Source organism: Kogia breviceps, chromosome 4 (genome assembly GCF_026419965.1).
Source record: "Kogia breviceps isolate mKogBre1 chromosome 4, mKogBre1 haplotype 1, whole genome shotgun sequence".
Lineage (NCBI taxonomy): Eukaryota > Metazoa > Chordata > Mammalia > Artiodactyla > Physeteridae > Kogia > Kogia breviceps.
Genome location: NC_081313.1, coordinates 76,353,066 through 76,369,120, shown reverse-complemented (window position 1 = coordinate 76,369,120; position 16,055 = coordinate 76,353,066). Strand labels below are relative to the sequence as shown.

The 16,055-nt window shown below is 36.4% G+C and overlaps 1 protein-coding gene across 8 annotated transcripts in view; it reads left to right on the top strand.

The window, feature by feature from the left end:
- The window catches only part of MCTP1 (multiple C2 and transmembrane domain containing 1), a 540,048-nt gene that overhangs the window by 177,303 nt on the left and 346,690 nt on the right, over positions 1 to 16,055 (top strand). For 2 of the 8 annotated variants that reach the window (XM_059061446.2, XM_067031363.1), the window contains exon 1: positions 6,814 to 7,037. The exons of 5 other annotated variants lie outside the window; for them this stretch is intronic. In XM_059061446.2, the coding sequence (XP_058917429.1) occupies positions 6,981 to 7,037 (57 nt within the window). In that variant the 5' untranslated portion in view covers positions 6,814 to 6,980. Of the gene's footprint in view, positions 1 to 6,813; positions 7,038 to 16,055 lie in introns of those variants that run through there. One more of the 8 variants, XM_067031366.1, reaches the window with a different exon arrangement.

Sequence of the window (16,055 nt, the reverse complement as noted above, 5' to 3'; positions counted from 1 at the left end):
TCCATGGTCTGGCGCAAAGCCTTGTGGGCCCAGAAACCACACTTGTCAGCAGTTCCAGAGCCCATTTGTCCCCCAGAGCTGGGCTCATGTTAACAAAGCTCATATGACTAATGTACAGAATCAGAATGCCAATGTTTCCATTTACAATGAGAAGTGAAACTGCTGGGGTCTGGTGGCTGGTGTCTCCACCCAGCCCTTTCTGTGCCTGTAGGCAGGCCACCACTAACCAGGCTGCCAACTTACTAATTTATAATGGGAGACATAGCTGCTGAGTTGCTCCCTAGGTTCCTCATATTTCCAGCAAGTTCTTCCTAAAGTCATGTAAACAGGGTACCAAATTCTAATCAGAAAGTAGTTTGGTGAGCATGGAATCAGAAGACAGTTTGTTCTCAAACTGATGGGTTTGATGGAATTAGATGCAGATTTATAATAATGAGGGACATGCCACCAGCCCAGAGCACCCTCGCCCAGCATTTGAATGGCCATGGCCTATGCTTGCTTCTGAGATTGCTTTGCACCTATTTCCTTGTCTGGACCATGTCTTTCTACTGGCAGAATCAGTATGTTTAATAGATTATTGTCATGTCTGAGGATCCAAGACTGGCTGTTCCATTGGCACAGCTGACCTTCAAAAGCTTTAGTTTGTCTCATACTATACAGAGGCTAAGATTTAAAAATCAGGAGTATTCACATAACCAGAAAAATTGGAAAAAATATTTGAAAAATCCAGAGATCTAGCCTTCCTGGGCCCTTCCTACATGGGGTCAACTCTGTGGAGCTGCGTACAGACTGCCCCCTGTAGATGAGGCTGGAGTCCTGCCCTTCAGTCCATTCACGCAGCTCCCCACCAGGTCCACGACATTGATGCATTACCTACTGGTAATGCACACGCCTTCAGGCGTTTGAGTTTATATCATTCTGACAATTAAACTTGCCTTTATTTATCTATGTTCTCTGACCTACTATATTTTTATTTCAAAGGTTAATTCTCAAAGGGCAGCCTTATTTTCTCTTTTCCAGATTCATTTTACTGTCACCCCCAAGTGACGAATTGCAAACACATTTGAGTTTGTTAAGTCCTAGAGGGTTCCAGTGATAGAAGACTGAAGTGTTAAGCTGATAGCTTCAAGGAAGTAGGATACCCTTATTCTTTGCAGAGGAAATATGTGATGCTGCTGGCCACCTTCCTCTATTTCTAGCTCGAGTCCTTTATTCCTCCTGGGTGAAGAATATTAAGTACTTTCATATTCTATACTTTTTAAAATGCTCTAGATACTACCTACACTGAAAGAAACATAATATGAACATTGTATTTACAAGAGTGATAAATATGGATGTTTTGTTTATAGATATATTTACCATGGAATTTCTTTAAGGAATAAGAGCTTATTTTTAACTTCAGTATTACAAATTATGAATAATCAGATACAGGAAGATTTGCGATTTGTTATGATTCCTAAGAACTACCGGCTTTTTTGTTTTTTAACTTTCATGAATGGAGAAAATGTCATTATGTAATTGGATTACTGATTGTAAAAAGGAATTAGCTTCCCAAGGAAGCATTTATTTCCAGTGAATAAGCTGCCCCTTAAATCCTATTAATCTTCTAAATAAATTAGGGTTAATTTATGAGTGACCTATTTGGGAAAATGGATTTGCTTGAGAAAAGAGAAATGTCAGTTGTAAATCGTCTTATATCTCACAGGTCTCTTTTACCTCAAATTTGACTACTTGATATAATCTTTGGGGTGCAAGGTAATAATCTTTTGGGGTGCAAGGTAATCTTTTGAATAATCTCTGGGGTGCAAGGTAGTAACATATTCTCTTCTCTCTGCCTCATAACATCTTGTATATATCTCTTTACAATAACTCCATCTTACTTAAACCAGTCCTAAATTAAGTAATGAATTAGCACAATCTCTGGCATAGAGTTATTTCTCCATTTCACCATCTTCATCATGTGCTCCTAAGTTTTCTTTCCTCAATTAGACTCCATATTTCTTGATGGTACGGATTACTTCATGTGTGTGCACAGTGTGGGGCACATAGCAGGTACTCAGTAATTGATGAACTGAACTCATTGGAAATAGGAGATCTCAGATCCTCTTTAGATATGCAGTCTGCCATTATTTTTGGAAGTGCTTCAGGAATCATGACTAAGGAACACTTAATTTTCACCATTATTTTGACTCAAGAAATATAGACAAATAACTGGAAAAAATAAAGTTTTAAATTAAAAAACCATAAACTTTTAAAATAATGAACCACAAAAGATATTGTGAACAATGATAAAACAAACCACACACTGAAGGGTGATATCTATAGCTCATATAATTGACAAAGGAGCTGAACTGTAATATAGAAAGACCTTCCCCAAAATAAGTAAAAGAAAGACAAACAACCCAATAGGGAAAAGGCCAATAATAATTAGGTAAGATGCTCAACTTCAGTAGTAATCAGGGAAACCATAATTAAAACACTGAGATACTATAACAGCCACAAACAAATGGCAAAAATGTCAGAATCTGGAATATCAGTACTGTGGATATTGTTTCTAGGAATCTAGTGCAAGGAAGACTCTCATACACTGCTGGTTGAATTGTAAATTAGTCTAATTATGTTGGGATGAAGTTTGACAATTTCCAGTAAAGGTGCAGCTGTGTATATCCTTTAACCCTACAATTCTATCCCCTGTTATTCACCTTTAGAGAAATTCTTGCACATGTACAAAAATTAGAGTAGTTTAATAATAACAATAAATTAAAGACAACCTATGTTTACCAATGGGAATGGATGCATGGATTGGGTTGCTATATAGCAGTTAAAAAGAATAAACTAGAATGACATGAAACCTCAAGGTAATGCTATGCAAAAAAAAAAAAAAAAACCCAAAGCATCTATATACCATGATACCATTTTATGAAGCTTAAAACATGCAAATCAGTATCTTGTTTATGGATAAACACATATTTAACAAAATATAAAAAGATGTATGGGGATGATGAAAGATAATCCTATAGAGTGTTTACCTTAGGAGGGAATGGAAGGAGATAGAATAGGCAGCAGCATATGGTGGCTTCCATTGTATCTGTAATGTTTTATTTCTTCCAGGAAATCTGAAGCAAATTTGGCATAATGTTAAGATTTTCATTGGAGGCAAGGATAATGGAAGGAGAAGGTCAAGAGACTCTGTAGGAGGTTTAAGTTACCAGGATAAGTGGGCTCTGAGAATAAAATAGAGCAGTACTCACTGTTAACAAACACATCAGTGTGTCAGCACTGTGTAAATTCCAATTCTGCTTAGCTTTACTAAGCATCAAAAGGGCCTTGAGTCCTGTCTCACTCTGAGCGTCTTTAGCTGTGTGATTTTTAAGGAGGGAATACTGTGGAAATCTAGGGGAATATAATAGCAGAAGGTGGTACTTAAGATAATGTGAAGATTTCTGAGGACTAGATCAAGCCAAAAAAACAACAAAGCTTTAGATTTTATGTTAATTAGGAAAGCAGTTGTGCCTAATTTAGAGACCAGAAGCCTTTCAGTGAGCTGATAATAGGCCAGTTTATTTACTGTGATCCAAGACTATCTAAATTAATATAAAGATTATTATTATAAATATTTGGCTGTTGATATGTTGACAGTTGAATAAATCCAAGCTGTATTTTTATGAAGTCAATAAAAGTGCTTTCAGGAGGCCAAGAGAAAAAAAAATCAAAGACCTTAGCCAATCTTAGAAGGTACACTGGAGATTCTCTTGTAGCTTGCTGTCTGTTCCTCTCTGTCTCTGTCCTGTCTTTATCTCTCTCAACATATCTTTTAGCCAGACTGAAAAAGTAGACAATACATAAATTTGGGCTGGTAAAGAATGGAAAGAGTGGGGTAGAGAAGAGCACTTTTATTTCTGTTACATTGTTTTAAAGAAATAACAAGAGTAGTCCACTAAGAGTGAGAATGATGTAGTACAATGAGAAATATAAAATATCAAGTTGTTATTTTATTTTAAAGAGTAATATGTTCTTTTCAGATGACCTAAGGAGTACACGAATTCATTTTCATTTTATGAGATTTATGCAATAGGTAATAAACTAAGCAAAATGATTGGCTCTCTCCTTGTCCCCCATCACCCTCTTATTTTGAATCTCTTTCCCAGACATAACCACTTGTCTACAATTAGGTTCACTCATCCAGGTCCTTTTCTATGATTTTGTATATAAAAATTCATGTACCCAGAACTGGGATAATGTATTTTTCTGCAACATGTTATTTCCATGTAATGTCTTTTAGGGAGCTTTGCGTGTCAGTGCATCTAGATAGCCTGTTTTTTTTTATTAGCTACATAATATTCCTTAGCATAGATAACTCATTATTTATTTAACCCATCCATTGTGCATGGCCCATTGCAAAGTTTCCAGTTTTTTACTATTATAAAAAATTCTGCAGTGAACATTCTAGTACATCCATCATTACAGCAGAGGGCAGATGTGACTTAATGAATGGCCAGATCTAGGAACTACAGTAGTGTTGTCCAGAATCTGCCTTTCTCATCTTCGACGTTGGCTTTTTATTGGTTGGCCTCATTTTCAGACAACCTCACTTCATGTGGTAGCAAATATGTCAAACAGCAGTTTCAGACTTACATTCTACAAACGTTACAACCTCTCTCCCAATGTCAGCAAAAGTGTAAGGGTTGCCTCTCAGTGGACCAGCTTGGGTCATGTGCCCATCCTTGACCCTATCACTGCAGCTCTGTGGATAGTTTACACTGGTCGGTCAGGCCTGGGTCACATGCCCACTTCTGTGGCTAGGTCAGCATGATGTAAACCACATGGATTGAGAGGGAGGGAGGAATAGGTGATTTGCTAGATAAAAATCAGGATTATGATACTAGTAGCAGGAGGAGGCACCTTGCTGCTCAGGCAAATATATAATTGTCACTACAAACATAGATAATATTTTATGTTTTTATGAGTAGCAGATAAATAGATTTACTAATGGTATCTAGATTTATGTCATAAGGACCAAATGATTCTTATAAGTATCTTTCAAAATCTTTGCTAGAGTAATGAAACAAGTATATTGTTTCTATATAATATTGTGAGTGAAAAGAAAGCATGTTATAGGTTGAGGATCAGTAACATTATGAAAAAGAGATAGTTTTTCAATTTAGGAAAGTGTTACCCAATATATTTGCTAAATATTCAGTGACAATGATAGATTGTATCAACGACATGATAGATACTTGGTCTTAAATCACATTTCTTAATATTCTACTATTTGCCAATCCATAATACACATTCTGTATTTTATTTATTCATTTATTAAACAATGTTTATTAAATTTTGCTATGGACTGATCACCATGCCAGGGGCTGGGGATGAAATACTGACTACAACAAGATCCCTGCCCTCAGGTTTCTTACATTCTTGTCAGGGCCCACAGACTATAAATAAGTAAACAAACAAATAAAGAAGAAAATTCCAGGCTGTGAAGGAAATATAAAGGATCATGAGATGCAAAGTAATTGGGGAAGGTCGTCTCAGGTAAGGTGGTAAGGGAAGCCTTCTCTGAAGAGAGAGCATTTGGACTGCAACTGAGGACTAAGAATGAACCCAAAACTCTAGACCTATGCTGAAGCAATATGGTAGCCACTAGCCATGTATTGGCCATTGAGTACTCAAATGTAGCTAGTTCAAATTAAAATGTAGTATAAATGTAAAATACACATTAGCTTTCCAAGGCTAGTACAAAAATTATAAACTATTTAATTAATTTTATATTGATTATAGGTTGAAATGATATTTTAGATATATTAGGAAGGATAAACATTATTAAAATTAAATTTACATGTTTCTTTTCCCTTTTTTAATGTGATGACTAAAATGTTTAAAATTACATATGTGGCTCACCTTATATTTCTACTGAACAGTCCTGGTCTAGATGGTTTCAGTGTATTTGCTCTTATTGACATGTGTGTTTTCATTTTTTTGTCCTTGCCATTGGTGATGGCAACTGAGTTTATGTAGTAGATTTTTCTCCAAGGATCTATGTCTATAATGTTTATTGACTGAGATGTCCAAACATAATAATTCAATGTGTGATTAAGCTTAGTACAGCTCAGAGTTAAGAGGTATTGGGAGGTGGGAAAAGCACAGAAAATTGCCGCAGTTACTAGAGGAGTTGTGTCATTAGTCATGTTCCTTTAGAAATGTTAACGAAAGAGATAAAGGAAGGCTCTGAGTTGGAGAGGTAGGTAGAGCTCGCATCACACGGTAATGACAGCGTAGGACAGGATTTCTATGGAAATCAGCGACAGCAAACCACGAAGATCTATTTCCATTCTCTACTTAGTGAAGAAGATTCTATTGTGTTTTGTGGAATTGCTACTTCTTGCATGTTAAAATAGAGTTTTATCCTACACTGTGTTTGCACTGATGGAACATTAGTGACTTCAGTGTGCCTCTTTTTGTGTCTCTGTCAGAGGGATGTTGGCAAGTTCACACACATTTAATAACATTATACTGATTCACTGTGGAGAGCAAGCAGGGTAGTTTTTCTTTGTGCCATGCTATTATTCGAATTTCCATTTGCGGCTTGTGCCACAGGGAAGAAGTTGACTAAAAATGCACGTCTGATTTAGCGGGTGAAAATTTTCAGTTTTAGTTTGTAAACATTTGAGGCCCCCAAATGTGATGTTTGTTACGCAGTCTAAGTTTTATGAGGGGAAACTGTGTCCCTACTGGTTTGAGAGAGAGTTGAGTCATATCCTGTGAATGTGAAGCAACGGTGTTTCAACATCACGGGTTCCTCTTACTTTCATTCTAAGTCGCTGCCGTTCAGAGCAGCAAGTGCTATCTGCGAAGAGGCTGCTACTAGCCCTTGGAAGAGAACAGCCTCTCTTGCCGGGATTCAGTAAAGAAAGCCAAGTCTGAAGATGCACTTCTGTCACTGGAGTGAAAGATGTTTTGTTTGTTTCTAATCAACTATGCTATATAGCTGCAAGCTGAAAAGTGTCTGTAATTTGCCAGTTATTTATAATAAGGTAAGTGTTATATTTTGGTTCACTCATTGTATTGTGGCAGCCTTGAATTAATGTGGCAGTTGTAGTATGTGATCATGCCTCAGAAACTGCCTTCTCACAGGGTCTTGACAGTGGCTTTGAGATTCTCATGCAAATAATTTTAAATTTATGGTACAGTCCATTTGTGAGATACTTATTAGATTGATATTGCTTGTATGATAGTTTTTAATGAAAATTATAGTGCCTGAGATGTGGAAATATTATAGTAGCTTTGTGTTGTTTTAGTTGTTTTTTTCTTAAGGATTAAGTTGTACCAGAATTATTTTTTTCTTTTTGCTACTCTATTGTCTTGGTTAAAGGTGAGATGTGAATGCATAAAATTCATACGATTATACTTGGATTTTTATTCTAAATAATCATAGCTCAACAACTATGTTTCTCCATTACAGAAAAAGTCTTAGTAATTTTTAGAAAAAGTTGAAAGTTGAAAAGTAGCACCTCTTGCTTAGGCTTTTTATTTTAAGTGAAAGGCCATCATATTTTTAAACTTTGGCTCTGTTTGTTTCAAAATGTCTATGAGTTTGTCACAAGTCCATTTCCTCAGTTGTTGTTGGAGACACATATACGTTGGATGGATGGTGAAATCTGTGGATAGAGAAGTGAACAAGAGGTTTGCTTTTCAAATTCTCGAAGCTTGCTGCAGAAAGGTTGGGGTGGAAGACAGAAATGTTGTCTTGGTTTTTATTGATTAAAGAAATGACATTAAATCAGAGCTAAAGGTGTGTCTGGTGTCACGTCACTTTGGACAATCATATTTAAGTCCTGTGAATTCTTTTGAGGTAGAAAAGGTTAATTTGATTGTGAGAGCTATAGCTGTGAATTTGTGAGACGTTGCTGAATTGAGGGGTTTTGTATGTTTAAGGACAGTCGGCATTAGAATACTTTTTTTTAATTGAACCACTATCATGCTTAGAGATCGTTTCATTTCTATTCACAATTATGCCCACTACAAAATTGCTAGATTCTAACTACAGCTTGGAGATTATTTTCCATTAGATATATACTCAATAACTCAAGTTTTACAAAGGTTGAAGGGAAGGCATGTAATTTTCCTCTTCTGTGAAGGGGAAATTAAAATTAGTTCAACTTCCAAACATATTTGAAGGCAGTATTCTGAATTAGAAGAGAAAAACTTTAAAGAAAATGACTTAGCACTTTGAGAGCCTTTGGGACCTTGCATAGTGAAAAGGCACATATCCCAAAAGATGAGAATACAAGATGTTATGAATAGAATATCCTGATGCTTGATATGTATAAAACTGCTTTTTTGCCAGGGCAGGGATGGGGCTGTTCTGGTGAGTTAAGTATTCTGCCTGAGACTTTTTTCTTATGCTATATGTGAATTATTAAATGTCAATAAAAAGATAGAATGTAACGCATCTACATCAAGACAAAAGCATATCTTATTGCAATTTGCACCGTTTCAGATTCTTAAATATGGATTATAATGGCCATCCAAACTGTTGTTATATATGAAAACTCAGACCGATAAAATGTTGTAAAATCAAGATTTGATAATATGCTCTGTTTCAATTGTAGACTTAACTTTTTATGACATTGTACAGCCAACTGGTTAGCTACCTGATTAGATTATTGTTTCTCCTCCTTTCTTTCTGTTTTCCCCATCCTTTGGCTGTTTTCCTGCTTCTTTGCACTTCCAGGAGGAGTGTGGGTAATGGGCAGGGAGAGAGAAGGAAAGTGAGCAGACCAAATAATGTACTGCTTTTATTTCTCACCTCTCATGATGGTTTTGATGAGAAATGAGGTCAGGAAGAGGTTAGATATAATGACAAAAATTAGTCTTTTAGATAACCTTTTAGATTTCATTTATTCAAGAAATTCCTTGACCTCTGAGATGAAGAATAATTGGGAGCTTAGTTGGGACAAGCTTATCTACCTTACAGAATTGTTGCAAAGATGAAATATCACATCTGTTGTAGTATTTTATTAACTGTAAAGTTTTTTTTTTTTTTTTTTTAATTTATTTTTGGCTGCGTTGGTTCTCCGTTGCTGCGCACGGGCTTTCTAGTTGCAGCGAGCAGGGGCTGCACTTCATTGCTGTGCGCACACTTCTCACTGCGGTGGCTTCTCTTGTTGTGGAGCACAGGCTCAGTAGTTGTGGCTCATGGGTTGCTCTGCGGCATGTGGGATCTTCCCAGACCAAGGCTCAAACCTATGTCCCCCACATTGGCACACAGATACTTAACTACTGCGTCACCAGGGAAGCCCTAACTGTAAGGTTTAATACATATTTTTGAGGAATTGTTTTTGTGTCTTCCTGAAGTAAAGGTACTGGCAAGACATCAGAGATACTCAGAATTCCACTCTGGATTCAGAATACTTATTTTTAGTAGTAAGGGTCTCCTTTGTCTTTCTTTTTGTAAACTATTTTACTTGTTAATTTCCAACCTAGATAAAAATAGTATGCAAAGGTAAGCTGCAAAAAGAAAAATAAAAACCCAATTTTACCTAAGCCTCAAGTGCTGTTTAAAAATTTCAAATAGCTGGAGGAAGCTCATCCTCACTCAAAAGATGTTTATCAAGTGGCGATTACATTTTATCTTCAACCTCAAATCAACATGCAATTAGGGGCAGCATCAGCAGGAGCACATAACATGACTTTTTTTTTCCTTTTTAAATATTTTTCTTTTAAGTAAGGCTTTGTTTGAAGGGTTCACAATGAGGGACTACAGAGTAGGAAGAAATTATTTTATAAAGTAGTCTTTCTGATTCCTGAAAACTAAATCCTTCTGGATTATGCTTTAGATCTAGGGTCCCTAGTGAATCCTACTGGATATCAAAAGCAGCACACTCACTGGGTAAAATACACAGTGATCACTCCCCTACCTACTTCTGAAAATCAGTTCTGAGGATCACACAAGACTGTTGTGTGACAGTGCTTGTGAACTCCCCAGAGCTTATAAATATCACTATCACCAAGTAAGATATACAGAATTATATATTTGGAAGGGAACTTAGATGTCATCTCATATCTTCTTATTTCACAAAGAAGAGAATTAAGGTCCAGAACGCTTAAGGAAGGTGCTTAACTTCACTCAGCTAGTATCTAAACCTGGATTTTTTTTTCTCCCAGGTTAGTTAGAAATTGATCAGAAGATTAGCTGTTTCCTACCATAAAGATTTTTTTAAAAGATAAATACTATTTTCAGTATTGATGAACATCCTTATAGGAAACTATATCTACAGAGAATGTTTCAGAGAAGACATATTGCCCTGTCTACAGGTTTTGTGGGCTGAGAATTCTCATTGGATCTAGTTTAATGGAGCATGGATTTGTGGAGTGATTCTCAAACTATAGCATATGACTCTTGGAATCTCTTAGCTATTGCCACAGTAGAAGCGTCCAAGCCCTTACTCTGCGGAGTTGAGTCATAAGAGTAAACGTGCATAATGAAGGGGGATAGATTTTGTAGCTTTTAAAATTATAGTTAGCATCGTAGATTGTTTTGATGCTTGTTGAAAGTAGTTAGAAAAAAGAGATTCCCCAAAAACTTACCCTTAAAAAGAGATTAGGAAAATTTAAAAAAAAATCACAAATGAAGGTACAGCCATTTCTGTTAGAATTGATCTGGCTATTTTATTTTTATGGAACACTGTTTTTCAGAGAGATGAGATGGCAGAACCATGACCTTTAATAATTATAAAAGTTAATGACATATATCCTACTATACTAATGAACAAATTAGATTCATAAAGACAATTTTTCTTTAAAGCCTCTTAACACTAAAACTAGAAGGCAGGTTGATTAAAAGTTTTTTGTGTCTGTTGGTGGTATTAATAAGGGTTATATCTTACTTCTAAGATTTCAAAGTATGGTTACCATTTCCTTTAATAAAAAGTGTAACTCTTGTGAAAGGTATATACCGTATCTTCATTTGCTGTGCTCCAATTTATAGCTTCAATAAATAAGTGGAATTTAACATCATCCTGTCTCATGAATAAATTCTAGCCCTGCTTTGTAATAAAATTCATGTTAACTTTGATTCCAAGGACTGCATGAATCTGCTTTATAACTATTTGGAGATAAAGGAAAACAGATGAGATAAATAGTTTAAAAACTTTGCTAAATGTAAGTGCAGTGAGATTGTGTGTGGTCTGAGGGACAGAGATCTGGGCTGTAGGATGGGTTGTGGGAGAAGCAGTATTTCTTTGTACTCTTGACCCCTCCTGCGGTTTTGGAGCTGACAGGGAAGCCCGTGTCTTCTTTTGATTTTGTTTTCCAATCTACAAAGTTGAGAAGACAACTTTCTTTCTAGACGACCATCAAACGCATCCTCCAGGTACTTTGTAAATATTGGTTAATAACCCTATGAACATCAAGGTAGGTGAAGCACTTTCAATTCAGTTGCAGAGTCCATAGATGTGCCATTGGTATAAGTGCCAAGGCTGGTAATGAATACCCCCTTGAGAGAAACCCTAGTAGGAAACCTTTGGAAATGGTTTGTTGGGTTTTAATTCCATCTTAATTTAGTAGAGGTACTCAGATTAGTCACTTGGTCTCCCTCTACCTGAGCCATTTAACTAGTGGGATGGATTAGTGATAGTTATTCATGCAATTTACAGCATACCCAAATATAACAAATCAGGTTCCAAATCCCTCACTCCATGAGTGTTTCTCTCCAAGATAAAAATAATAATAATGGCTAACATGTAAATCAGACTGTATAATACTGTATCTTTTAATGAACTGTCTAATTTATTTCTTAAAACTATCTTATGGGGCTTCCCTGGTGGCGCAGTGGTTGAGAGTCCGCCTGCCGATGCAGGGGACACGGGTTAGTTCCCCGGTCCAGGAAGATCCCACATGCCACCGAGTGGCTGGGCCCGTGAGCCATGGCCGCTGGGCCTGCGCGTCCGGAGCCTGCAACAGGAGAGGCCACAACAGTGAGAGGCCCGCGTACCGCAAAAAAAACAAACCAAAAACAAAAAAAACAAAAAAACACAAACCACCTTATGAAATTTGGGCACTAATATTATTGTTCCCTTTTCACAGATGAGGAAACGGAAGCGTAAATTAAGTGACTTATCCCAACATCACACAAATGGTAGTAGAATGATCAGTTGAACCTAGGTAGTCAGACTTCAGAGCCAAGATTCTTAACTACATTCTGTGCCGCCCCCAGTTTGAATGCCTTGATCCCTGTAATATGAAGTGACTCCTGTAAAGTGCTACAGAGAGGAAAAGAAATATCTTAAATGTTACTACATTTAATCATTTTCAGGACTCAAACATTCTCATTTGTAGTGAAACCCAGGCCTTTATGAGCCAGAAATAAACGGAAGTTACTTGAGAATTCATGTAGAATGAGGCTAGTAATAATGCAAAATGCATCTGGAATGAGCAGACATAATTAAGTTCTCCTAAGTGATTGTAGTCTTTGGTGATGTGAAAAGATTTCCTTTTTTTCAGAGAGAGAGAAACAGCTCTCAATGTACACATAGTCAACAGTCCTAGGAAAACTTGTGGGAATTTGTATGTTTTGAGGGAGGATTAATGTCATGTCTCCTTTTCTTTGTACACTCCCTAAACATTTCCTGATGAAAGTCATTTGGGGGAAGGAGCACACTGGATTTTAGGTCTGTTGTGCGACTAGATCCATTTTGATCTGCCTTCTCCAGAGAGTCCACAAACTATGCTTGAAGTTCTTAGGTAATTTTCAAACCTTCTTGTTTCCTTAGGTCTCGCAAACAAGAACTTGCTTCATGATATTTTATACCCTCAGTGCTAGCACAGTGCCTAAGACATCGTAGAGCCTCAGTAAGGCTTTCTGGCAAGATGGCTGGATGGACACATGGATGGATGATAGGTATAAACTGGGGCATATCCAGATCTGCTTCGAGTCATGACTCATGTACCTGAGACTGGATTGGGACCAGACTGTTACTGTGCTTGTGGGCACAAGGGAATGAAGTATGAGATGTAAAAGGATTTACCTCAGTTCATCTCATACTTCATCATCTGATGATTTTCAGTGTGAAACTGACATGCCTATAAGTCATTTTTTGCCACAGACCTTTCCCACTGTATCATATTAGAGATTCTTTAATTACACTAGGAACCATAATTGCTTTACTCCCTTATTCAAAAGCTAAATTAAAGCAGATATATACATATATAATTAATATACATTATACATATGCAGAGAGATAAATTAAGTAATAAAATTAAAAGGTCAAAATAAATGTGAATACCTAAATTAATGGCAATTGTCAAAGTTTGACTATTTTAAAATTTATTGTGGGAAACAATAAAAATTCAGAAGAACAATTGAAGCAGCATATCAAAGAAAAGAAAGGTATTTTAAAAAATCATTTAAAAATGCTTATTTACGAAAGTATAGACTTCTTTCCATCTTGGAACAGCAGCTTTGTTTTTCCACAGAATTTCGTTTGAGAGCTCAAATAAGAGGTCTGAGAACCAAAGTTTATTTGGCACAGTCAGTTGTAAAGGCTGGTTTCCAAAATAAGGATGGTGACTAAGGGCTTGGGTTAGGAAATGCTGCAGATTTTGAGAGAGGGTATTAAGGTGGTTATTGTTTCAAGTTTTCCGGTGGGGGAAAACACAGAGAAAACTGCTCTACAAACGTTTGATCAAAAATAAAATATATACAAGTTTTAGACAGTGGGAGCAATCTATTGTGAAATTTACACATTTGTCCTTGACACAAAGCAGTCATTAAAAACAAAACAGAGGGCTTCCCTGGTGGTGCAGTGGTTGAGAGTCCACCTGCCGATGCAGGGGACACAGGTTCGTGCCCTGGTCTGGGAAGATCCCACATGCTGCGGAGCTGCTAGGCCCGTGAGCCATGGCTACTGAGCCTGTCTGGAGCCTGTGCTCCGCAATGGGAGAGGCCACAACAGTGAGAGGCCCACGTACCACTAAAAAAAAAAAAAAAAAAAAAAAAAGAAAAGAAGAAAAGTCCCAATCATCAAAAAAATTTTGGATGGATTTTCTTTTCCCTGGTCCTAAACACAATAGCATATGTTCACTGTTCACGGGTGTTCTATATTTTGGTGTACAGGTGCCTTGTGTTATTTGAAGTGCATTTGATTCCTGTGGCTGTTTTCTGGAGGTGATTTTCTTACCTTAGAAATAGCATGTTCTAAGTCAGCAATCAGTGGAAAGTGTTAACCTGGCCAACAGTAGACCTGCATTCTACATCATAGAGTCTGGCCCTCAGGTTCAACATCCCTCAAATGAAGGATTCATCCTGTAGCATCTCTCACATTTTCCAAAGACTAGGAATTATTATAGGATAGGATTCTTGTATTATTTTAACTTTTCTTTCCATTTTCAATTCAGTGGTTGCTGTGAATATTGAAATCAATTCTGAAACTTCCAAGGTAATCTAGCCAAAGTGGCTAGAGAGCTTTTGCTAAGCCCATGCTTGGAGTTTGATAAATGCTTATGCTATATATATAGAGAGAGACAGACAGACAGACACAGACACACACACACACAGTGAGGTTAGTCAGATAGATAATTAGTTAAATGAATGATGGATGGATGAATGAATATCTCATGGCAGATGTGTATTCTAAATGTGTAAATAGCTACAAAGAATCATGCATACACCAGACATAAGAAGACTTTGTAGCATTATTACCTGTTTTAAATCATTGATAAATTACATGGTATATTAATGTTCAAGGGTTTTTGAAAACTATATTGCAGTTCCAAAGATGTCTAGATTACTACCAGGAAGCCACTGATATCAACAGGAATATGACTTCTTAGGTTGCTTTCAGGAGACAGTATTAAGGTGGTTATTGTTTCAAGTTTTCCAAGGGAGTAAAAAACAGAAAATTTTCTGGTAAAAATATTTGATCAAACACAACTAAATAGGGTCAAAAATATATGCAAGTTTGAGACAACGGAAACAAATCTGTTGGAAAAATAGTTGTGTTCTTGGGTCCTACATGGCAGGTGTAAAGAGCAGAGGTCCCATTTGGGTGATATTTATATAACAGGCACTAATATTTTTTTAGAAATCAACTAAGGTCTGAAAACTATATTTGCTGCATTAAAATACTTTCTTCGTTGTACCCGGACCTCTTCCTCATTGTCTATTATTTTTTGTAAGGTTTCATGAAAGATTGCTATTACGTTTTCTATTTTAATTGAAGTTTTTAAATAAAAATTAAATAAAAAGTTAACTAAAAACTAAACATCAGTTTTATCTAAAAAGTAAAGTGTTATTTTATCTAATAAGTCAAATTAGTTCAACGTGCTGTACCACCTGTAAAGTTTCTGTGATTCCTTCCTTTACCCGAGCAGCATGTAATTCATATTCACAGACTTTTGGAATTAGAAGGTACCTTAAAATAAACTAGCTCAATTCCTTTAATTTGCAAATGAAAAATATTCTGGCACAAGCAAATTAAATGACTTTTCCAAGGTTATATACACCCAGCTCCCAACAGAGCCAAGCTGGACCTGGAGTTCTAACATGCAACGCTGTAGTCTTTTTACTGTATCAATCAGTGAGAGCATCACTATCTGAATTTAGTATTCAAGTGGTGCATTGGATTTTCACTTTGTATTAAAATTTTAATTGTGCATAGCATAAATCAACTTAAGTTTGTCCTAATTTCCTTTTGGCCACTGAACATTTTTTATCATATTTTTTTGGAAGGGCATTTTTTTACCCACAGATTCTCCATAGACACTTTTCCTAACACCTGATAGTTTACCTTGATTCTATTCACTTGGCAATGCAAACGCATTTGTAATTACAGAGACAGGTCCATATTTAACCACTCGTGCACATCTAAAACTGGTTATATTTTCCACCCCCTCCAACTTTCCAGATCCTCAAAATAAATGCATTACATCAAACTGACAGAAAACTCCATAAATGCAAATTATTGTATTGGGAACAACGTACACATCAATTCAAACCATTTAACCAAACAAATGGAAACAATTAGTGAACAATGCTCTGTACTAATAACTGT